We start from the raw sequence: 22632 nt of genomic DNA on the forward strand, positions 1-22632 counted from the left end.
GCTAGGTGAAGGATCAATTTTTTTTTTTTTTTTTTTTTTTAATCTTTTAAGTAAAGGAATAACTGAGCAAAATTAAGCTGCAGAAAAGTGACTTCTCTTTCCTCTCTGTATCTCCTATTTCCATGTATGAAATTATTCTGTTCTTAATAGTCACTGGTGCCTCCGCTCTCCAGAACTGAGAACCTGAATACGTATCTTTAGAAAAAGCTTGGATATTTAATTTTTAATGTTTCTTTCCTAAGAAGAGACACTTGAATTGGCCTGCTAGCCATTATTCCAGATTTGATGCCTGAAGAAAGCTTGTCCTGGGGCAGCTCTAGCAGGCATTTGTAGGGCTTTCTTATTTTGTTGTTATAAAGTTGTCAAAAGAGGGTCTCTTTCATGGTTAGAATCTGGGCAGAGCCTTTATGTTCTTGGCCTTGAAAATAATCTGTTGGGTTTTCGAGGGACTGTGAGGTTAATTCCTTTGGATGACTGTCTTTTCTTTCCCTGCTCATTCACATTTTCTACAGTATGTCTCAGATTTCCTGTATTCCTGTGACAGACCTTACAAAGTGAAGGTTGAATGTTAACCTGCATGTTAAGATAAGGGAAAATGCTCTAATATGATGAGCCCACACTGCCTGAAGAGAGAACAGTATGAGCAAGTTGTGTTGCAGAGAACAGGCTGGGGTCTGGGCAGGCAGCTGCGGGTTGTAGTTGCTTACTTGGGTTCCCTGTGACAAAGCAAGGGTATGAGGTCCCAATAATTTTCTTGAACTTGCTGCTTTCCCAGACTTTCTTAAAGGGAAAACATTCTTTTGTTGAGTATTTTTTAATTTCTTGTGCCTTGGCCTGTTTTCTGTTATATAAAATATTTGAGAAATGCATGTGTGGGCTTTTCCTGTAATTTACTCTCATTATTAGCAAATGCCACATCATTGATGTGTATTGTGGGATTAGTTTATGACCTGTAGATTTGAAGTGGCAATGGGAACTTCTCTGAGAAGAAAAGAAAATACCATGCCGTAACACCAGTAAGCTATTACAAGTTAGACCTCTGTCAGTAGGGAAGAACAGTTTCTTCTGTGACTACAGGAGCTCCTTGTTTATTTATGTTTCAAGATACCAGTGGTATGAAGGAAGCCAATAAACACAGACAGGAAGACTAGTGTTATAAAGCAGATTATAAGCTAAACCATTCCTTTTTTTTTTTTTTTTAGGGCTGAAAAAAACAGTTGTGAGTGTTGTTACCAGTTTCAGGCTAAAAAAGTGATTTCAGACATTAACAACATAGTTTAGATGGTGGTTGCTGGCTTTTGTTTAAGCTTTAATGGTAATTTTAAGTATAACTCATGCAATTTAATAATTTGGTGTTGATTGGCACACCAGTACCGTTTCATGGAATACTGACATTAGGTACAGTCCAGGGTTTGATTGCCAACTTTGTATGATGGAATGAATTTTGAAAACTGTGTGGAAACACGTGTTCATGAGTCAGACCTCTTCAGGTCACTGAATCTGAGGCAGTGTATTGGCTGTCTTTTCTAGCACTGTTGCAAGACTCAGTATTGAAGAAAGTGGCATGCAAGTCCTTGAACCTTGCATCGTTAAGAATTATTTAACACTTAACCATTTCTATGAAGGAAAGACTAAAAACATAAAGTAAACTTCCAAAACCTTGAAGTTCCAGTTATACCCTGTAAATTAAATACGAGTTTTTCCCCACTGACGTTACTAAACTATTCTTTTGACAATGCAGATTTATTTGTGTGTCCCCACATTTACTTTTTTTATTGAACATATCTCATTGTGGGGGTGTGTTTTGTTTTTTTCTCCACTTTTGCCCCACAGAAAACCTGGATTCTTAGAAATTGTAAACATAAACATATTTATGCCATGGTGAAGAGCACCAGCTGGTGTGTAGTAAGCTCCTTTATGAAGTGCTGCTGCTGAATTTCATTAGTGACCTGCACTCCTTTTGCTATTCTGGTTCTGGTCAGAGTTTAGTAGCTGTGTCACGTGGGAGATATTGTTCTTCCACATTATCCTTCTGATGAGATAAATGGGGATTTAGAATGAGGGCACCAACCCCATTTTTCGCAGCACCTAGATTTTCACCCCTGCTTATATGTTTTGTCAGACATCTAATCCTAATACATTTCAAACACATCTGTTAAGATAACATCAAAGTGGGAATTAGATGGTAACACAGAGCCTAAAAAGGCAAATTTCTTAATTTTGGTTGACTAAGTACACAATTAATTGTATTTCTCCATATTTTTTTCCCCTTACTCCTTTTTATGCCTTCTGAGAGTGTATATTGTTTTAATGTCATGCCTATGTCATATATAGGCCTTGGGGAAAGGCTGCAGGGAGATAGCTATTGGAGAGATGGAGATAACTTATTAACCATAATAACCATATTTAAATAACCTTTGAGTCAGAAAGTTACAGCATTTTGGTTTCATGGTTTAGTTTAGTCTGTTGCTAAGCATGTGAGTAATTCTTGTATTGCTATTTGCTTAAAAGTTTAGCATTTCTATTTAAATTATTTATGTTCTTTCTTCTTCTTTCAGACTTCATAATCAACAAACAGATAAACAAGATTTCAGTGATATCCCCAAACCAAAGAAATTAATGTACGAGGACCTTGAAGAACACGTTTCTTCTCCTGAATGTAAGTTTTAGTGCATTTTAGACAGTTTAACACCTTAGAGCTTAACAGTTCTGAGACAGTTGTCTTGATAATTTAAGACTGTAGTTGGAGAGAAAAAATTCTGACTGATGTTGGAAATAAGAAAAACTGATGGATGATGAGGGATTAATGTGCTTCATATTTGCATCTTTAGAGGAGTAAATAGACACTAAAATCGAGTTTGTTCTGAAATTTGGGAACACATACTTTTTGTTTGGAAATCTTACATAACCTTGTTCAGATTAATGTATGTCTGACGGTTGTTTCAGAATATTTTAAAACTATTATCGGATTTTTTATTTTAAAACCACAAGGTATACTAGTATATGAACTAACTTGAGGCTTTATTATATTTGCTGCATGAAGTAAATCTCCAAGGAACATTCATCATGGACCAATGTCAGAGCAGTGTTACCAAGTTGTAACTCTGAGGATAAATTTCTGCAGCCATTGCATATACACTTGTTGATTTTTTTCCTTCAGTAACTGAGGCTTAATTAGTATTATGAATTAGAAGTTACTTTAGAAGTGTGTGTGTAAATGTGTGAAGAACACTTGCAATTATGCTGTCATTAATCAGCAATTCTGAATAGTTTTGGAACATATGGTTCAGTTACTGAAACATGAATTTTATCTTAATTTTCTTTTTCTCTGAGGTCAGCATTTTATTTATTTATTTACATTTCTTCTTTCTGTTGGTTGCAGGAAGAACTTTATCATTATGTGGTATTTTGCATTGTGCGCTATAAAATGTTCCCTTCTCTCTATATGCTGCAGTCAAGCCTGCAGGGTCAGTTTAGAAAAAATTATGATGTAACTAAGGTACTGTAGAAAGAGGAGGATAATAAAAGTTAATGCACTTTATAGCCATTTCTACATGGAGAGAGAAACAGCAGCAGTTACTGGCTTCATTTTCTAGTTTTTCAGCATTTGAGTGACATTTTAATGTTGGACCTGAGCAGCCTTTTCTCCCATGAAACTGTGGGTTGAAAGTGAAATTGTCAGTGAAAATGATGTGAACAGCAAGCTCAACACCTTTCCCATTTCCAGATTTTGTTAGGTCTGTAAAGTCTTGAGACTGGTAGAGATACATTGTTGGGTGGTATAATTAAATTTATAGTTGTGGAAGAGATTATAATTATTGTATGGGAGAGTTAGAATCACTGATTTCAAAGAAGATATTCTTAACCAGTTGTGAGTGTTTTCCTGGGTCTGAGACTGGCTTATTCTTTTGGTTGTGGTTAGGTCATATGGAAGATGGACTGATGCCCTTGCTCACTCCCCTGAACCTGTGTGAATACGGCTTTCAGTACTTTAAAAATCAACCAACCAACCAAAGAAGATTTTTTGTTTAAACAGCAGATGTGCTGATAATGTTCAGAGATAACTAGCAGAAGCTGGTGGTTCATCTATGCATTTCTCTGTGAACTTTTACTCAGTACATTTGCTGTTTTTTAATTTATCTCATTTATTTATCTTTTCGTGAGCTTTAAATCCATTATTTGAATGTGAATTGAGCCTGTAGCTGCCAGTAGTTTCTACTCATCTCATATTTTAATTAGATTTAGATTTATTTGTTTAATTTTGTATTAGAGACTTTTAGGAATACGTTTCACTCTTATCACATATGAGAATAGACTGGCATTTTCTTGGCAATTAGGCCTGAATAGATGCTGTGCCCAAGTAAGTTACCACTGAATCATTTAGTGACACGTGGTAGTCAAAAGAATAATTTTAAGAGTTTGCATATGCTGATGGTTTCCCAATCAACAGTATTTTATTTGGGTCAAACTGCATCAAAAGACAATCTGTGTATGTAGAAGGAAATCGGAATGGTTAAAAAGGGGAGAAGGTAACCCAGGAAGAACTGGGATGGAATAAGAATGTAAAATCTAAAAAGTAAATATAGAGTAAGTTATAATGAAGAAAGAAGCTGATAAGAGTAGAAACAAACAGTGGAGTGAAACAGGTACCAGAAAATGTGGAAGACTTAATCCTACTCTGAGTAGCAAGAAAAGATTGGAATTTCTGTTGGCAGTGATTGCTTTTAGTTGATAGGCTCTGCTTAAGCAAGTAATGCATCTCTTGGTCTTCACTCTTACATAAAGTAGTGAAGGTGTGCAAAGAGTGTTACCTTTTTTGCCTTTGCAGAATGCTCATGTAAAGATGTTTTGTACTATATTGTTTTGGTTTTGGTGGTGTTTTTTGTTTGTGTGGGGTTAGCAGACCTTTAAAAGTTAGATATAATATTTAATAGGAATCTATTTGCAAAAGGAATTTTTTGTGAAAGGAATTATTTAAATATTACAGACCCTGAAACACACTGATGCCTCATATGAAAATGTTGTTGTTGATAACGTTGTCTGTGACTCTTAGAATTTAAACCTAAAGTTAGAGAGAGAAAAAAAATGGCATCGATTTCCTTTTGAGCGTGATAGCCTGTTATTTCAGTCTTAGATAAAAAACATATATAGAATTTACTTTCCTAGGCAAAGCTGATAGGACTTCCTGTTGCTTTTGTAAGAAACTGAAAACATTCTCATAACTTAGCAAGACCGACAGTTTGGCAGAAATTTTCTGTGATGTTTTCATCTATAATTCCTTTAAAAGAATTTTAATTTACAGAGATTAGACCATTCTGAGAGAGGCTGATCAGTTTGCATGTCTTTGGTTTTTTTTGTGCAAAATATTTCAGTTTTATTATCGTGGAAAAATAAAATGCTTGAAACCTTTATAATACGTGAAGGATGGGAAATTGATGTTTTCTAAACCATTACACAAACTTAAGGAGATATATAAGGAATCTGTACTCTGTTACAATAAATACTTGGAAAAATGGTTCTCTGTATTTCAGAAGGTTGGCTACCAAGAGATAATGGCTACATCTGACTTTTTATCTTTGTTTTCTCCCATAAAATTGAGGTGGTAGCAGTCTGCATATGTTGCAAATAAATAATTAAGAAGCAGTTTACTATCATAGCGATGATCACAGAGGAGGTACAGCAATTGTGTGTTTGGTAAATTCGAGCCCCATTATACAGGGAGAAGAAAATAGCGTAGAATCTCTGAGTTAGCAGTATCCATCCTGTGCACTGAAGAAGGCAAGAATCCTAAGAAAGAAATACGTGACCAAATAATTAAAGGTTGTTTTATTTGCATAGAAAGAATGAGCTAAACTTGGACATGTAATTTTTCTTTGACATGTATCTTGATTATGTAAAGAAATGAAAACATTTTGGTTTTCTGTCGTATATTTATTCATGAATCTGTTTTGGCTTTGTAAACAGATGTGTTCCAATAGCTAATTTCAAAAGTAACAATTCTGTAATTGAAGAAGCAAGTACAGCCTATGATAATTCTTAATCCTCAGGGAAATGGTGAAGTTGAAGGGAAAATGCTCAATTAGTGCTGATATTTATGTGTTCTAATTCGGCTATTCCCACACTTTGTGTCCATTGCTGTGCTCCACTATTGTAATGACAAAATAATGAAGCCATTGTTCAAATTTCTTCTCCAGATCAGGGGGACATTCCAGAGCAGTGTGAAAGTGATGCCTTGCATCCATCTGGGGACATTGTCAATGGAAACCATGTCACAGCCACTGTGCCAGCAACAGCCGCTTCGCTGCAGGACTTAAGTGAGTTCTCAGCTCAGAAACAAAAGCGAATACCCTTTTTAAATGTCAAATGTATAACAAAAAAAGCCAAACATTTAACATTCTGTAGGTACGTATGATGGCATGACTGAAAAAGTTTTCCAGAAGTGCCAATTATATAATGAGGAGGGAGGAATGCTGTCTTTTGCTTTCCTATGTAAGGATGGCTTTTTCACCCCAGTTTTGGTTAAAATAGTTTTTAATTTAAACACTTTTTCACCTGTCCTGTACAGCTTCTGGAGAGATGATTTGGGTTTATTTCTTTTTAGTATAATTATTAAATATTATTTCTGGTCTTGATAGAAATAAGTCTTGAAAGGTTTTGTCCTGGTTTGGTGTGTTTTTTTTTTTTTTTAAAGTGTTTTATTTACGGCTTGTCTGAGTTTTTTTCATTTTTCTTGATTCTTTGCAAACTGTATTATCACGATGCAGTTTTAATTCTTTGGGTAGATGAGGATGGTTTCAGTGCCGCATATGTCACCTTTCTAATAGAGATTTCTAGCTTCTAACAGTTCCCAGTATTTAGTTTGCCCATCTAAATATATTATATGGTCACATCAGCAGTGTGTTCTGCAATAATTTTCAAAGTTTAAGTCCTTTGCTTTATAAATATAAAGAATTGTATTGAACCGTATTGCAGAGAGGGAAAGAATATAGCAACATGAATTCTAGGATAACCTAGATTTAATGAGAAAGTCCATGATACAGGAATGAGACGTGTATAGAGATTTGTCACCTCTTGGGCCTCTAATTTGGCTCTACTGTTTAACTCTTAGTAAGTCATATATTGGACTAAAATGTTTAGAGGTGGGAAGAAACATTACCAGATACCCAAGAATAACTTTGGTATATGTGTAAACAATATACCCAGTTGTTTTTCATTTACTATTAATGTACAGAACCTGCTACTTATTTGTATGCTACTGTAGTAGATGACTGAACTGCATAAATCACAGATGTTGAAATAATTTTTCACAGCAGTGCTGGATCAAAGACAAATTGAAGAACAGAATAGAAAAGTTGAGAAAAACTTAGAAGAAGAAAGGAAAGCAAAAGAAGAAAGGAGAGAGAGAGAACAAGAGGAAGATTTGGAAAGAGAGCAAAAAGAAGTGGAAAAGCTTGACAAAGAGGTGGTGATTTAGTATTTTAATTTCTGACAGTAATGCAGCTTTGTACTGCCATGTATATTAGGATTGCTGTGTGTGTTACTTGGTTAAAAATAGATTTTATTCTTTAAATGAAAGTAGAGAGGCTATTCTTTTATATACTTGTGTGATTAACCAGTCTCGCTAGAATGTCTCCTTATGCCAAGTAAATTTTTCACTGGAAACATGCTTTTTCTTCTGTGCTTCATGTAACTGGAAAATACAGTTTGATGGCTAGAACTTAGAAGGCAGCTGTCACCATGCTAGTGGAACAAGCTATACATTTGCTGTCTTTCTGGTCTGGACTGCTGCTGGTGGGACACCACCCAACCATGTTATTGTCCATCTGTTTATTAGCCTGTATCAAGGTATCTTGGGTACTTTCTTGCAAGTAGAAGTTATAAGGAGACCTTAAGGAGTTTGCTTAAATCCCTTTGAGCTGATGTAGCATGTGTTGAGGTAGTGTTCTGGACTTCTTGGACCTGTATGTTTTTGCTCCCTCCTCTTTTGTCTTCCCTCTTCCCACCCTTAAACTGTGGTTAATTGGATTCAGTGTGGTGGTACTGATCAGACATGCTTATGATACCCTTCACACCAGCAAGCTAGGCCCTTTGAGAAATTTGTATTCCTTGTCAGCTCATCTTCAGTTCACACAGAGAAGCCTCAGGCCTCACAGCATCTCGGACATTCAGGCAGGGTTAGTGGGATTTCTGAAATGTCACTTTTTGAAATGAAACAATAGCTTAACATTTCATCTCAAACTGTATGTAACAAGTTTAATGCTGTTTAGACTGGCATGTTTTACAGAGGTTAAGATGAAATCCTGCATGCAGTGCAGGTATTAAGGTATAAAGGTATTTTTTTCTTAAGCCAACCAGTATTTAATTTTAATTTTGTGTCTTGAAGTGGATCCAGGACTCGATGAAAATAGATGAAGAAGATAAGGAGGGGGTAAAATCTGAAAACAGCAAAGCTGAAGATAATGTAAAGGATGCTACTCCAAATCCATTAGAAAAATACATGAAAATAATTCAGCAGAGTAGAGAGCAGGAACTGGCAAACAAGGTGATTATTCCTAAAACCGGGCTCCCAAAATATTATTGACTGAATTTGTGTCTTGCTAAGTATGCTTAGAATGAAAACAATATTCTCATTTTTTCATTATGCTTTCTCTTCATTCAGCAGCTCTGTGTAACAACCTGCAGAGATGAGTGTTTGGATTTGTATTGCAAAAATGTGTTGATTCAAAAGAAAAAAAACAGAAAACTTTCTTCTAGAAATGTTTTTGTTCTGGTGTCCTGTGGAAGAGGAGGTTTATTTGGTTTTTAGGTACTAGGACAGTATTTAAATTTAAATGTCCTCAATTTTTAACTGTGTTTAAGCACAGCTTGATTCCATACAGGTCAGTTTGTGTTCCACTAACACAACTGATAATTTATTCTGGCAAAATGGAAAATTTGGCCTTAAAGAACAGGTATGTACATGGGTGAACATCACTGTGATGAAGGAACACAGCATACTTTTGTTCAGACATTACCCAAACCTGGTTTTCCAAAGTGTCATTATTATAGATGCAATGTAGTATGTGTAGAAATAGGGTGGCTCTTTCAGAAGATTTTTATTTTCAGATAGGTGCTTTAAAATACAGATACTGTTATTAGAGTCACTTAAACCTTGACTTAAGAACAACTTACAGAAAGTGTATTTTTCTGATTGCCAGGATTTAAAAAAAGAAGAAATAGGAGAAGTATCACTTACAGAGGGACTTATATCTAGTGGAAAGGATGACAGGTAAGGCTCATTTATTACTATTAATAGCTTCATATTAATTGTTATCACATGAATTATGGTTGACATCTGTCTCCTTAAAAAGCAAAATAAACTAGTAATCAAAAGCAACTGTGTTGGAAAAATTGGGGATCCCTCCAGTTCTTATACAGGTAAGTTATGCAGTGTGTGGCATTCAGATCCGGGAACAGCATCTGATGATCTGTTTGATAGCTGTGGCAATTAGAACTTCTTATCTGCCACTGAGGAGCATCTGGGTTCCTTCACAGTGAGCTGAAGTAAGAGGAATTCTTCCTGGGTAAGGACCCTGTGACTGACCTCGTAGATAGTCTGTTACTAGCATTGAATTTAGCTTTGACCTTGTCAGTAGCATTGTGGGCTTTTAACAAAGTAGTTCACACACTTTTTTCAGAGATTTTTGGCTGCCTGCACTGAGTTAGCACAGCTGGGGCATTTCCTCTGGGTCTCTCCAGATATAGATAAATAAGGAGCTGTAGTTTTTAGTTGCTTGAGAGGAAAAAAACCCAACAAACCTCTATCAAATATTTCACTTTATTGGAAGATGTAGAAATGAAAATATATATAAGCAGAAAATATGGAGCACTTAAAAAAAAATAAAAATGCTCACACTAACTGTAGTAATGATCTGTGCCCTTAAAGTGCTGTTTACATACCAGGCTCTACCCTGGTGCTCCTGAGGTGGTACCTGTGCTGTGTTCTTTTCACTGGGTAAGCATTAAAAAAAGTAGTGGATAGACAGTGCTGTGTTTTGAGAGATACGAGATGGCTTTCTGATAACAAAGGCCCAAATCCTTACCTTTAAAGGCTTGCCTGTTTCCTTCAGTTCACTGAAACAGCAAGAGAACTGCAGCATAGGCACTCTCTTAACTTTCTTTCTAAAGTAAGTATTAACAGATTTCAGGTAAGAAGCTACTTTAGACTCATACCACTTTCTTTCCCTCTCTCCTCTCCTTAATACAGTGCTACAGGCATTTCTCACGAAGACGTGGATGAAAACTTCTGGTGAACAATAACTACTGATTAATTTTTTTTTTCCAATAAAATGTGTTTAAAGAAGCCTTATGCCTGTAAAAAGTTGTAATAAATGTCAGGCACCAAGATTGCAGGCTGTATAATTATAAATTAATAAAGCTACTTTTGACTTGTTTCATGACTTCTGTCACTGAGTTCATAGAGCCCTGATGTGTTATTAATCCAGAAGGAGGCCCTTGTGGGGGGTGAGAGAGAGGATGAAGCATGCCAGGAAACAAATGGGTATGTTGAGGTAGACTGGCTTTGGCACTGAATTCCTATAAACTCTGGCAGCTTTTCAAGTGATGCCCCCCCACCCCCCCCTTCCCCTGCAACTGTTCCAAAGTGACAGTGAATTTTCTGCACAGTCATCATCACCTGTTTTTTGAAGGTGTCCCATGGAGCCCTGTGGTTTCAGAGAGGGGATGTGACAGACCCAAGCTCACATGCCCTTTCACTGCCATGGCAGGGGAAGCAAACACTTTTAAAAGCAGCCTTATCTTGTGTATCACCTTGTTGGTATGAACCAGCCCAGAATGGAGAGATTCAAATAAAAATGCTATTTAACTCATCTTTATTTAAGCTTTGTATTTTGTAGGTAGATTATAGGCAATATCATTAAACTTTATTTACAGTATAAAATACAGTATTTTTTAATCAATGAAGTAATTTTGGGTGGCAGCATATATTACAACTTGCACTGTGTTTGAGGCTGCTCATCTTGACCTAACTACAAGAACATGAAGCCAAGTTTGACAGAATTTAGGGGCAAAAAAACGAAGCTCTGTCTTGAATTCATCTGATGTTGAATCATGATGTACCAAAACAGTGACAACAATGAACTCTCAGAAATTAAGCTAAAACGTGATTTGGGGGCCAGTCTAATTTCAGATGCTGCTAAATTTGGTGTTGCAGCAATGCTGGTATTTACTTTCAAAATTTCTGGGGGACTCCTTCTGTTTGATGTCCAGAACAGGACGGATAGTGCTTGTTGCATTATGCTGGCCTGGAACAACTACCGATACTTCATGCTAGAAACACTCGCTGACTTACCATGCTGAAGCGCACACCTACAGGGCCTCCCTCCCCCCTACAGGAGCCAAGGGAGAGGTACTACAGAACGAAACAGAAGTGTTTAACTTCAGATCGAGACAGAAAGCACAGAGATGTGCTCATATGGAGGAGCTGTAGGTCTGTTTTCAAATAAGCGTACACAAGTGTTGGCTATTATCTACAAATATTTATTTTAACACTTGGATGTAACTACAGGAAGCCCTTGGCACTGATAGAAAATATTGATTCACTGTTAGGTTACAAAAATTTATACATAGCAAAATTTAATGCTCTTTACATAAAAATATTAGACTACTTAAACAAAACTTCAAAAACTCCCAGTAATAGCTACACTGAATTAGAAAAGAATTAGGCTTTAAGACACTGCCTCCATTATTACCCTTATGCAAACACTGGGCTAGAACATCACCTGCATTGCTGTAGAAATGTCTCCTTCATGCAACAGGTAAGAACATACACTAGGCTATTTTGTCATATTTGCTCTACATTGATCAACTTTGCCCCTTTTTTGAAACTGTCAAATTAGACTTCAATATTTAACAAAAAAAAAATTTGAAGTTAATACCCCCCCAAAATGCCTTTTCTCTTAATACTGACTTGAAGAAATTTGTGCTTCCTTTTGATTTATATTCAGCAAACAGTCAAAACTATCAAACCACACGTCAGCTTAACATGGGTATGACTTGAATATTTAATTTTTTTCAAATGACTGATGTATTTTACTTTTTTCCCCCAACATTTATATATATATATATCATATAGAACAAACACCAAATATACCATCACTAATACTCAAGATATCACTGAATGCTTCTGAAAAAAAACATTAATTAGAAGGCAGACTTCTATGGGAAATGACTTTTAAAATGGCACCAGTTTGTTGTTTGTTTTTTTTTTTTTTTCTGAACACCACGTTTTCTTAATGTTCTAATTTGTAAAAAGGAAAACACATAAGCACTGACTATAAATTTGCTAAGCACCAAGATAGAGAAAGCTGGACATCCTGTATTCTGTTTTATGGCTGTAATTTTTATTGTTTGTGTAAAACTCTGCAAACTTTCTCATCCGCTCATTTGGAATAGTCAGATCAGTGTCATTTTAATAAGGTAACACTTTTCACTTACTTAAAATGTAGGATAATGGTCTCCTGCCACTATATAAATGCTAAGACATTTATAGAAAATAAATATTAAGGCAAAGCTGACATTTATTTTCAAAGAAGGGGATCATTATCCAGATCCGGGGATCTACATTCCATTAAATAGTTATTAAAAAGATTAAAACTTGGGACAGCTGCTCAACACTCACGTAAGCACAGGAGCATGACGGCTCCATCATAAAAAAGTGTGGCACAAAAGCGGAGTGCTGTTCCTGCGGCCCATGGAAAGAGTGTTTGGAGACGGCCCTGTTGCAACTTAGGAACTGCTGCAACTGTGCTGTCACGTAAGCACAAGCTGTCAGAAATCCTGGCCGGCCACAGTTTCATTTGGTATATAAACTGAGATACTAAACCACACGTCATACATGTGCCTTTGCCTAAGGTCTGTACAAGAGATCTACTGCCTGCTGGTCTGGAGCACCTGCCATGGTTTTAGTGCAGGCCATCATGCTGTAGAACATGGCAAATATTAAATACCAAAAGTCTCAAAGAAGAATAATTTGGTCACTTATTGTGAAGTGTTGCCTTTTAAAATGCCTGGAATAAAACCTCCATTCTCTGTATGAAAGGATGGAAGATTACCCGTGGGAAGATTTCCCTATGAAAGTGTTCCAGGAGCTGGAATGTGAAGCTTTTGCACTTCTCTAATTTTGTTTGGTAGACACACATCTGTACTGCAGAGCAGCTATTTGTTGATTTGTCAGAGCTACAGAATTCTTCTGCTGAATTACTGTGGCAAACATTTATGTGTAAGAATTGAGTTGCTCTTTTGACCGAGACTGGATATCCTGAAGCTCCTGCTCTTCTTTTGCTTTGATATCTTGGTAGGCCTGCATTTTGCTTGCATCCTTTAAGTAGGCCCAGTTAGAAGACAGTATCATGAGGAAGTGGATCTGGAAGAGAAGGGTGAGCATGATGGCTAGTGAGCATGTCAAGAGGCAAAGCAAGCTGCTAGTTAGATTAATAGACGCTCTTTAAAATAACGACCAAAAAAAAAGTTATTCTACGTTAATAAGCATTCTGTTATTAAAACGAGCACAGAGGCTGTTTTCAAAGATCTCTAGAACTGGGCATGCTAACATTTCAGTTGGTTATTCACAATTTAGAGAAAGTTAGTATAACAGGAATGAGCTACAGAGTTGTATGGATCAATTAAAATGCAGAAGGCGGGGGGGAGCAGGAAAAAAAGTTTTGTACGTGGCAATTTATGTAATCTGTAAACTAGGCGGTGCTCAGAAGAACTGCTTTTCTAAGGTTGTGGTGTTGATGCATATCCAAGCCCAGATCCCAGTAGGTCTTTTCCCCCAACAAGCAGATGAGAATTCCACCCTCCCCCTGGAAAAAGCCTGAAACTGTAAACAGTTTTATTTACGTGAACAAGGCTACATTAACATATTGAAAATTTAAACAACAAAACATGAGTCCAAAACTAAGCAAAAGCATGCAATCTCTGGGTTAAGAAGTCTTAATCGTATATTTTTATAACTACATTTTAAACTTCCATTGTCCAACCTCAGCTGAAGAGTTTTATATCATATATAGCAACCGTTTGTTGTTTTTTTTTAATTATTATTGTTGTGTGGATTTTTTCTAGTTTGTGCATTCATCTCTTCCCAATTTCTTTTCACCATACTTCATGCAAAAAATCTACATCTGAACACACCAATTCGCTTCTCCTTTATAATCCCAACAGTGTAAAAACGTCTCTATGATCTATGCATGGTTTTGCTTCCTGTGCAGTCATACTTACAGTTTTGAGATCTGGCTACTGAGAAATCAGTTACTAAAGTGCAAGCCATACAAGAGCAGAGCTATTTATACGCCGTTTCCTACTAGTTCAGGGTCCAAAAGAAAGAATGTGATTGTTTTACGCAGAGCTAATACAAGGATATATTTCTTTCCAGAGAGAGCGTGATTTGGCAGTTATTTAAAAACTGAGTGAAAGAAAATAATCAACTTCGTCATCTGTGCACTGGAAATACAAGCCAACTAATTCCTAATACCTGCGCTTCTGATTTCTGCCAGAAGAGGCTGGCACTACTTTACTATTCCTTTTCTTTTTTACCATACATATTTTGTATGCTCAGGGGGGTTGTATTTGGTATTCAGGATGAAGAATAAATTAATAATTCTGACCCTGAACTGTTCCAGTAAATTTTTTTTAGAGATGACTGTTAGAAAGCAAGTGGAGACTTGAAATGGAAACATCCCATCTTCAGAAGGATGATTTATAAACACCCCTACAGTAACTGAATCCTCTCGACATGAAAAAATAGCCAGATCTCATCCACATCATAGTTCATATACAAGAAGTCATTTTATTAATCTGATAAGCTAAACGATGTTTACTGAAGCTATTTACAATTACTGTAACAAAATTCAGAAAGCTAGACTTTTAGCCTAGGGTGTCAGTGGTATTTCAAGCTACACAATGCAGCTCTTTTCTGGGCTTATACAATTTAGAATTTAGTGCAGCAATCTTCCCGACTCTTAAACTTCAAAACAGCATAGTTATATGTAGTAGCCATCATGTAGATCAGCTGGTGGAAGAGAACAAAATACAGGAGAGTAAGACACAAAAAGGTGACGGCTCAAGCCCACTTGGGCAATTGTCGATACTTTTACAACAGATTCTGGGCTTCTTCCAGGGTGAAGATGCAAGATAACTAACTTGCCATTTATCTGGAGAGGATAATCTACACACAGACTTAGGGCTATTTCGTCAACAGACCGTATTACACCTGGATTTGGCTGGTGTGAGGTTAGAAGCTGGCAGCTAGAGGAAGTGTTAAGACATACGAAGCAAATCATCTTGTTAACGTCCCTTTTTTCAACTGCTATCTGTAATTTGCATTGCAGAGTTGGCCTAGTCAAACTGCCTGGGTCCAGACAAAAAAACCCAAGAGGTTGCAAGTGACTGATCAAATAAACTACAAAACCGAAAAGGAATAGTGGCCATAAAACCAGAAATAGTGAGTAGAAATAGGATTTTCAAAGGACATGCAAAGAATTTTTTTTTTTCCTAAAGATGGGGGAGGTGAGTTAAGATGACTTCTTAAAGCAAAAGTTTGGGACCTGTTGACTTGTAGTAACCAAACCATAGCAGTAAATAATGGCGATTACAGTTCGCCCTGCTTAATGTCTAGTATCACTATTTTTAAGACACACAAAACTTAAATCTTAAAGCATCTTAAGCCTGAAAGGAACATGTTACACAATAAAACAACGAAAAATGCTACCCACCAATGCTATGACAGTGGCACCAGCTCCAGCACAAGCCACAATGAACAGGTGGTAAGACATGTAGAACTAGAGAAAAAAACATGTTAAAAACATGGAAGCAATTAAGGACAGTATAAAATGCATTTCAACTGTTCTAGAGAATAAGGGTAATAAAACCATCTTTGAGGCAAGATATTCAAAGCTTCAGAAAATAAAAATGTTCTGAAATAATCTTCCATTTCTGGATGACCTAACAGAATAATTTCAGTGTTGTGTTTAAATCAATCTCTTCATACTATTAATATTATTTTCTTCCCAAAATTTTCATCAACTTATTTATTACACAGCGCCCAAGTGACTTGTACGCAAAAGCTGCACACAGGTGATGTGTCTGTACCTCATTCGTGTTGCAGATGTTCTCTAAAATCGGACCACAGGCTTTGCCAGGTACAGCATTCCAAGGGATAATACCTGAAATACCACAGCAGAAGAAACCACTAATTTTAGCAATCAACGCCCGCTTTCTGTTCCTCTCTCATCTTTTCCACCCACTTGCCAGTTGTGTTCCCATTCTAGGCATCCGTGCGTTGACCAGTACAGCTTTGAGTTGGCAGGAGGAATTAAAACAACTCACTCAAGCTTTCTCCTTATAGCGGGGCTTGCTGCCAAGGCATGTTCTCAGATGTGGTTTTCCCATATGGCAGCCAAATGGTTGGTTGGGTTTTTGCACTTCAGGTCCAGTCACATACTGCCTACTCCTCCACTCCGCATTGAAAGGGATAATCTGCATCTCAGAGGTACTTGGCACCTTTCAGGATAGCACACACTTACTAGATTAAGTTCTACTTGAACAAGTAGCTACTGTAGAAGAGTGTGAATATCGAGCTAGAGGGAAGAATTACAGAAGGATTTTTTTCTGTTTTAGTTCCAATAGGTAAAAAAGCATAAAGCGAACGCTGCTACAAGAAAATACGGTCTGCCGTACATCATGTACTCCCAATTATTTTTCTTACATGATTGAAAATTCTGAAAAGTCAACATGATCTAGGCTTAAATTACCTAAACTTTTAGGCCTGTAACAGATGTAAAGCTTAAGCAAAAGCCATTTGAAACAGGAGAAAAACAGTTTGTCTCCCCCATACAACTTGCTTTTCAAACTCAGCTGGTTGGAATTAGCAGCTCCGTAAGGGGCAGATCACTGAAATTATCTCAGGATGGTACGGCTTTCAAAGATTTATATGATCTATTTTAAAGCCAGCTTCTCTGCAACTGCAGTATACACTTGAAACCTTTTAGCTACCACCTCCATCCCAAAATTTGAGGATAGTTCAGTGACACAAGTTGCCGGTTAAGGAGCTGCCTTCTCCCATTGCTGCTTGAAACCCAAATGGTTTTACTGATCAGAGGAACCTCACAGCCCCGCATGGCACTCGTACATCTGTGAAACAACCAGGAAGAGCAGAAAGGCAGAGGAGCACATCTTCTCCCTGCACTCCTAAGCTTTGCTGCTGAAGAAAACATCTTCCCAGTCTCTTGCTGTCAGTTCCTAAATTAGGATGCAAACATTTAACGGATTTAGGACTCTTTCTTTAAAAATTAGTATATCTTATCTTCTCCTACTGGACTCACAGCCCGGATAGGAAAGCAAAACCAAGTGTTCTTACTTTTTCAACTCTGAATTTGTTTTCTTAGCTTTGAATGACTTAGTCCAAAGAAAGAAACATTCCTAGAAAATGCTAGCTAAGCTGAAGCCAAAAGTAATGGTGACAAAAGCTCTTCTGTACAAGGGAAGCTGAAAAGATTAACGTCAGGAAAAATTCATCTTGAGGAATGAACTACTTGAAAAGCCTGACCATATTTTCCTCTACTGTCCCACTCCTCTGCTACCGGCACTCCCCTTGCATTTCTGTGTCTCATCACATAGCAGTATTGATTCATTAATAGTTAAAGCAGATTCATTATTGCAGGGTTTTGGTCTTTTAACTGAAAGTAATTGTTAGATCAAAGTTCAGGTGTTAACTTCATATTTAAATGTAAAAACAGCTTTTTGAAAGGAAAGAATATATGCATATGGGTTCAAAAACCAGAATCTGGTTATCTGTTTCTCAGCGCTGTTTCTAAGCAGTTTATTTTGAGACTGATCTATTTTTAAATGTAATATTATAGTATTGGAAATGGCTACAAAATCATTTTAGATAAATGACTTGGCAGTTCAGTTAAATTGATTGCATCTGGAAAGAGATCGGTGTAATCTGAATTAATTAGAAAAGTAATAGCACGTTCAGAGATACAAGATGCTTTTGCATTTGGTTCATTTGATAAGGCTGAGACAAAACTACTGAAGACAGACCAAGGATAAAGGATAAAGCATTTAATCAGGATTAAAATGAGTACCGTATTGCCTGATATCCACGCAGATCTGGTCCCCTGGAACTGTCACATTTGTCTGAAGAGATTTGATGACTTCGCAAGTTGACCATATGTTATAGAACATAAAGACAGGCACAGCAGAGAAGCCAAAGACCCCAAGCCAGGCCACTCCAAGCACATAGGTGAGGAAAACAAACTGGGCGGAGAAAACACAAGCACTTCACATTTATTCTTTGAAAAGAGTACCTGAGTTTTCCTTAAAAATGTTTCAAAATAATCTCTAAACATACTTTCAGAAATCAAGTAATAAAAAATGTGATTTCCAAGCACAAATAAAACCAGTATTCTCATTGCTTGCAAATACTTTGGTAGTTTAAGTGCTACTGAGAAAGTAGTGCAGACATTTCCTTTTTCATGAGCCTGCTTGAGGAAACAACTTGCCCTACTGAAAGAACAGTCCATTAATTTCTCAAGATTCTCAGCTAGGCAGGGATGCTGGTTGCAGGCTGAACCCAATATAATTTCAACAGAAATCAATTTAAGGAGGTTTTTTTAATTAACTGTAACATACTAGCATTTCTATACAGCTTGCAAAAACAGAGTGAATCGATGCTGACAGAGCTCTCCCACACTCCCTGACTTACTGAAATCAATTCTGAATGTAACATTTGAGAATACCTATTTTTTAAAACATACCATGACCATTACAGCAGATCAGAAAGATTCAATTGATCTAATACACATTGCCAAGAAGAAAAATAGTTACTTCGCCTTAGAGGATCATGGATTTTCCATTGAAATTCACTGGTTTGGGTTTGCTCTTTTAAAAAATACTACGTATGGCACTCATTGCTTTGGAAATCTCCAGCTTCCCCCTCCCACTGGATCTCTTCCCTTTTCCCTCTTCTTCTAAGTTTTATGGTGAAACCGTAGCTCTGGCATTATTTCCTAGCTGCCTCCTCCTGGTGAGACTAGGATTTGGATCCTACTTGGAAAGCGGGGGAATGCTGTTACATCTCGTATCTTCCCTTTTCACTGTTATTTAATTAGGTGGACTGGAAAGGCTTTACTTCCAGTAAAACACTGATGCTGTACTACCTCACTTGAAAGTTGTGTGCCAGAGAAGAACAGCAGGGATGGGAAAGGCTCTGAGGAGGGAGGTCATCTCACCTGAAACTGACAGACTGAACAAATGCTGTAGTGGTGGAAGTTTGCATCCTCACAGGTGTTTGTCCAGACGTGCTGAACAACACTGCAACCATTACAGCAAAGGCTGGGCAACTGGTTAGGTTTTATAGTCAATGGAGGTGGTGTGTGTGGGGAGGTGGAAGCACTTGCAGAACTAAGGCCTGTATAATAACCAGGAAAAAACACACTCACTCTCACATTTAATGCAGTAACTGTGGGAAATGGCTATTCTGCATTACCACAGCCAACACTAATAATTTAGGACAGTTGGAAGTCTGTCTTCTGTAATTACCTTATGCAAGATAGAAGTGACTGTGTTTCAGGACCTCGCTCAGTAATGTAACGTAGGAGGAAGCAGAGGAGCTCTTCATCAAAGAGGCAAAAAAACCTACTGTATGTCCAAAAGCTTGTCCGTACCCATCTGCAGCCACTAATCTGTTAAGATACTGTATCTCCTCTCAAACATTGTTCCAACCCTGGTGTTTTAAGCAGCTCTACGACTACACAGCGACATACAGGCATTTTTACACCATGACTGTCACCACTAGACACTGATGTGTCTTAACAGAGCTCCAAGCCATTACTCAGCTGCTAAATTCTCTCCTTCATTATGTGGACAAATATGGGCAAACATGAAAACACATTTTTCTGTCATATTTTCATGTGTCACACTGGTATTCGTATAAGCAGCTGACAATCATGTGCCTGCAACTACTCAACTGCACAAGCAATTGTCTGCACTAATGAGATGCACGTACGTGTATGTTTCTACTATATTTTTGATCTTTGAAGACACTGCTTTAGATCTAATTTTGCTCGTCTGTGAAGATCATATGTGCTAGAAAAAGAGCGAGTGAATAGCTGCTCAACTGGAAAATGATCGGATGTCTTATTTTTATTAGCTCTTGAAAAATTCAGTAAGTATCCAACTGCACAGTGGAAAATTGTTAAGCCTCTTGAAAATAAACATACATCTCCTTTGTATTTAACCAGCTGAAAGTACATATTTTTTAAGTACAGGATATAGACTGTATATTAAAATGCAACAATCACATCAAAAGCCTCTTCTCTTTTCACCCACACTTTCCCGTGGGCGATCTGTCATACTGCTTAGCTTCCTCCATAGCTATGAGCTCTGAATTCAGATTTTCAGAAATAGCTTTGAAATACTGTCTCAGAAACATAGTTATGTTTCTGTTCTTGCAGAGTGCACCCTAGGGGGCAACATGGGTGAGAATCTGAAGTTTTATTTTTAGTTAAACTTTGCTTAAAGTTTTGTTCTAATACAGAGGTATACCGAAGGGAAAATGGCTTGTAACTTTAAGGCTTTAAGTGTTTCAGCTTTGTGAAAAAGATTCACTATTATATCTGTATGCCTTTTGCCATCTGCAAAAGCAACACAGCAATACTTGTTTCAAGTGCAAAAATGTCGCAAAGCTTCATTCATTACTGTTTCTCTGAAGGATACAGATATCCTCAAGCAGGATTGACTATAGAAGTCAGAGGCATTACTGTTTGTTATTTAGATAACTCTGCAAACCACAGCCATTTTACAATCTGCCTTTAAGTATCACTAATGTGCTCCATGTTTAAAAGCACAGATTTAATTTTGTTTCATGTAGAGTGTTTTAAAATTAGCAGTCTCTAATCAACTTAACTTTAGACCAATTGGGTTCAGCTTTATGACAGGGGAGGCCACAGTAGCACTCCAACAGTCCATCTGCAGAATTTGGATTTGACTAAGCATCCTCAAAGTTCAAAGAAGGACCAGCAACAGGAATTGACTTTGACCACCCATAAGGAGTTAAACAAAGAAGGCAGCAATAATATTGTTCTTCAAAAACACGGGATGTCAAACTGAGCCCAACGGGTTTTAGCAAGCAAGGACTGCTGTTCCCATTTCTATGATGCTACTCACCATTCCACTGATGCAGCGGCCACAAGCTGTTGTTTTGAACTCTCCATGAAGCTCCTTCACAGCACTTGTTGTATAAAAACCTTCTGCCAAAAGGATTATTCCATATAAGAAGAAAAATGATGCAATGCCATAAATTACATACTGCATTAGCTGTATTCTAAAATGGAAAAGAAAAAAGATATAATTAGATTTCAGTCCTATAAAAACAAAGCCAGTCCTCCCAAATCATAATAGGTATGAGGTATCTCCTTTTCTAGAAATACAGTTCAAGGCTTCTTAATGCACTTCAAGCAAGCAGGCTGTAGGAGAGCATTGGTATGACTATCCTACTTCTACAGGTAAGCAACACTGATGTGCAACAATCTTGCATCTGCTCGAGCAGAGCCTGTTTGTGCTGTTCTTACACTGACTGGTATTAGTCACCAGCTTGAAGCCATAATTTAATGCCTCCACTGTGGAGATGTTTTCTTCCTATTATTGATCCTGACACCTAACTTAGGGAATATCTGACAGGGACAACACAGGGTTTGAAATGGCAAAGGCTGGAACTGAACTACTGGCTGAATTACCAAACTCCATGGTGATTCCTTTGGCTTAGGGAAAGGAAGCAGTCCCTGAAATTCACTGTTTCCACCGGTAAAATCCAGTTAATATATGTTTGCAAAAATTTGTAAATTCGGTGATGTTTGTCTGATACAAAGGGATCAGTTGTGCATGCAAACTGGCAGATCTATGTCCACAAGCATATAAACAGAGTCAGTGATGAAAGAAAAGAAGAAGAATAAAAGGAGAATTAAGTGTGTTGTGTTGGACCCTGACACCAAAGTCTTCAAATACTGTCCTAAAAGCTGTGTCTTAGGGGCAAGTAAGCAAAACACACGTGCCTTGTTTGTCACCAGCGCACCCCTGTGTGCGCAGTGCCCACAAGCGTGCGCCACGTGGGCACCCTCTTCAGACATGCAGGGCCTACCCAGGGACCCCCTCCCAGAGCCCTCAGGTGGCTTTCAGAAGGTTTCGGCTGCCCTTCCTTGCATCGCTACCCTGCCCTGGGATGAAGATGTCTCCAGGGGCTGGCCAAACACTGTGCCTGAGGTCAGTGCTGGCCCATGGTAAGCAGTGGGCAAGAGGCTGAACCCAGACCCAGTCAGCATCCCAATGCTGGTGTGCAGTGGTCGTGAATCACAACCTCTGCAAAATTCCTCACTGCCACCAGACAAAAGCCTTTCCACAGTCTGGCAGCTCAGCTGGAGGGGCCACATAAGGCCTAGAGTGTTCAGACCACCAGCGTGTCCCTCACTGTCAGGGGGAACAAAAGGCTCGTGCCAGTGGGGCTGGGTGCTGAGTGTGGGCCCTGGCACAAGCCTCCAGACCTTCCTCTGGTTTCACAGAGAAGCCTTGGGAACA

General features: G+C 37.8%; 2 protein-coding genes across 6 annotated transcripts in view; one reads left to right on the top strand and one right to left on the bottom strand.

Annotated features, from left to right (window-relative positions):
* Window positions 1-10640, top strand: part of OFD1 (OFD1, centriole and centriolar satellite protein) — a 33893-nt gene extending 23253 nt beyond the window's left edge. Inside the window, exons 19-24 of one of the 2 annotated variants that reach the window (XM_026859889.1) lie at window positions 2559-2659; window positions 6195-6314; window positions 7311-7462; window positions 8384-8542; window positions 9198-9268; window positions 10247-10640. In XM_026859889.1, the coding sequence (XP_026715690.1) occupies window positions 2559-2659; window positions 6195-6314; window positions 7311-7462; window positions 8384-8542; window positions 9198-9268; window positions 10247-10292 (649 nt within the window). In that variant the 3' untranslated portion in view covers window positions 10293-10640. The other variant, XM_026860721.1, reaches the window with a different exon arrangement.
* A 214-nt stretch (window positions 10641-10854) lies between these two features.
* The window catches only part of GPM6B (glycoprotein M6B), a 47904-nt gene continuing 36126 nt past the window's right edge, over window positions 10855-22632 (bottom strand). For 3 of the 4 annotated variants that reach the window (XM_026867870.1, XM_026867788.1, XM_026868026.1), the window contains 5 exons: window positions 21229-21385; window positions 18147-18318; window positions 16150-16223; window positions 15774-15839; window positions 10855-13423 (listed from right to left, as the gene is read on the bottom strand). In XM_026867870.1, the coding sequence (XP_026723671.1) occupies window positions 13274-13423; window positions 15774-15839; window positions 16150-16223; window positions 18147-18318; window positions 21229-21385 (619 nt within the window). In that variant the 3' untranslated portion in view covers window positions 10855-13273. Of the gene's footprint in view, window positions 13424-14095; window positions 15071-15773; window positions 15840-16149; window positions 16224-18146; window positions 18319-21228; window positions 21386-22632 lie in introns of those variants that run through there. The other variant, XM_026867951.1, reaches the window with a different exon arrangement.

Source organism: Athene cunicularia (assembly GCF_003259725.1).
Source record: "Athene cunicularia isolate RWA chromosome 1 unlocalized genomic scaffold, athCun1 chr1_part1, whole genome shotgun sequence".
In the NCBI taxonomy this organism is placed as follows: Eukaryota; Metazoa; Chordata; class Aves; order Strigiformes; family Strigidae; genus Athene; species Athene cunicularia.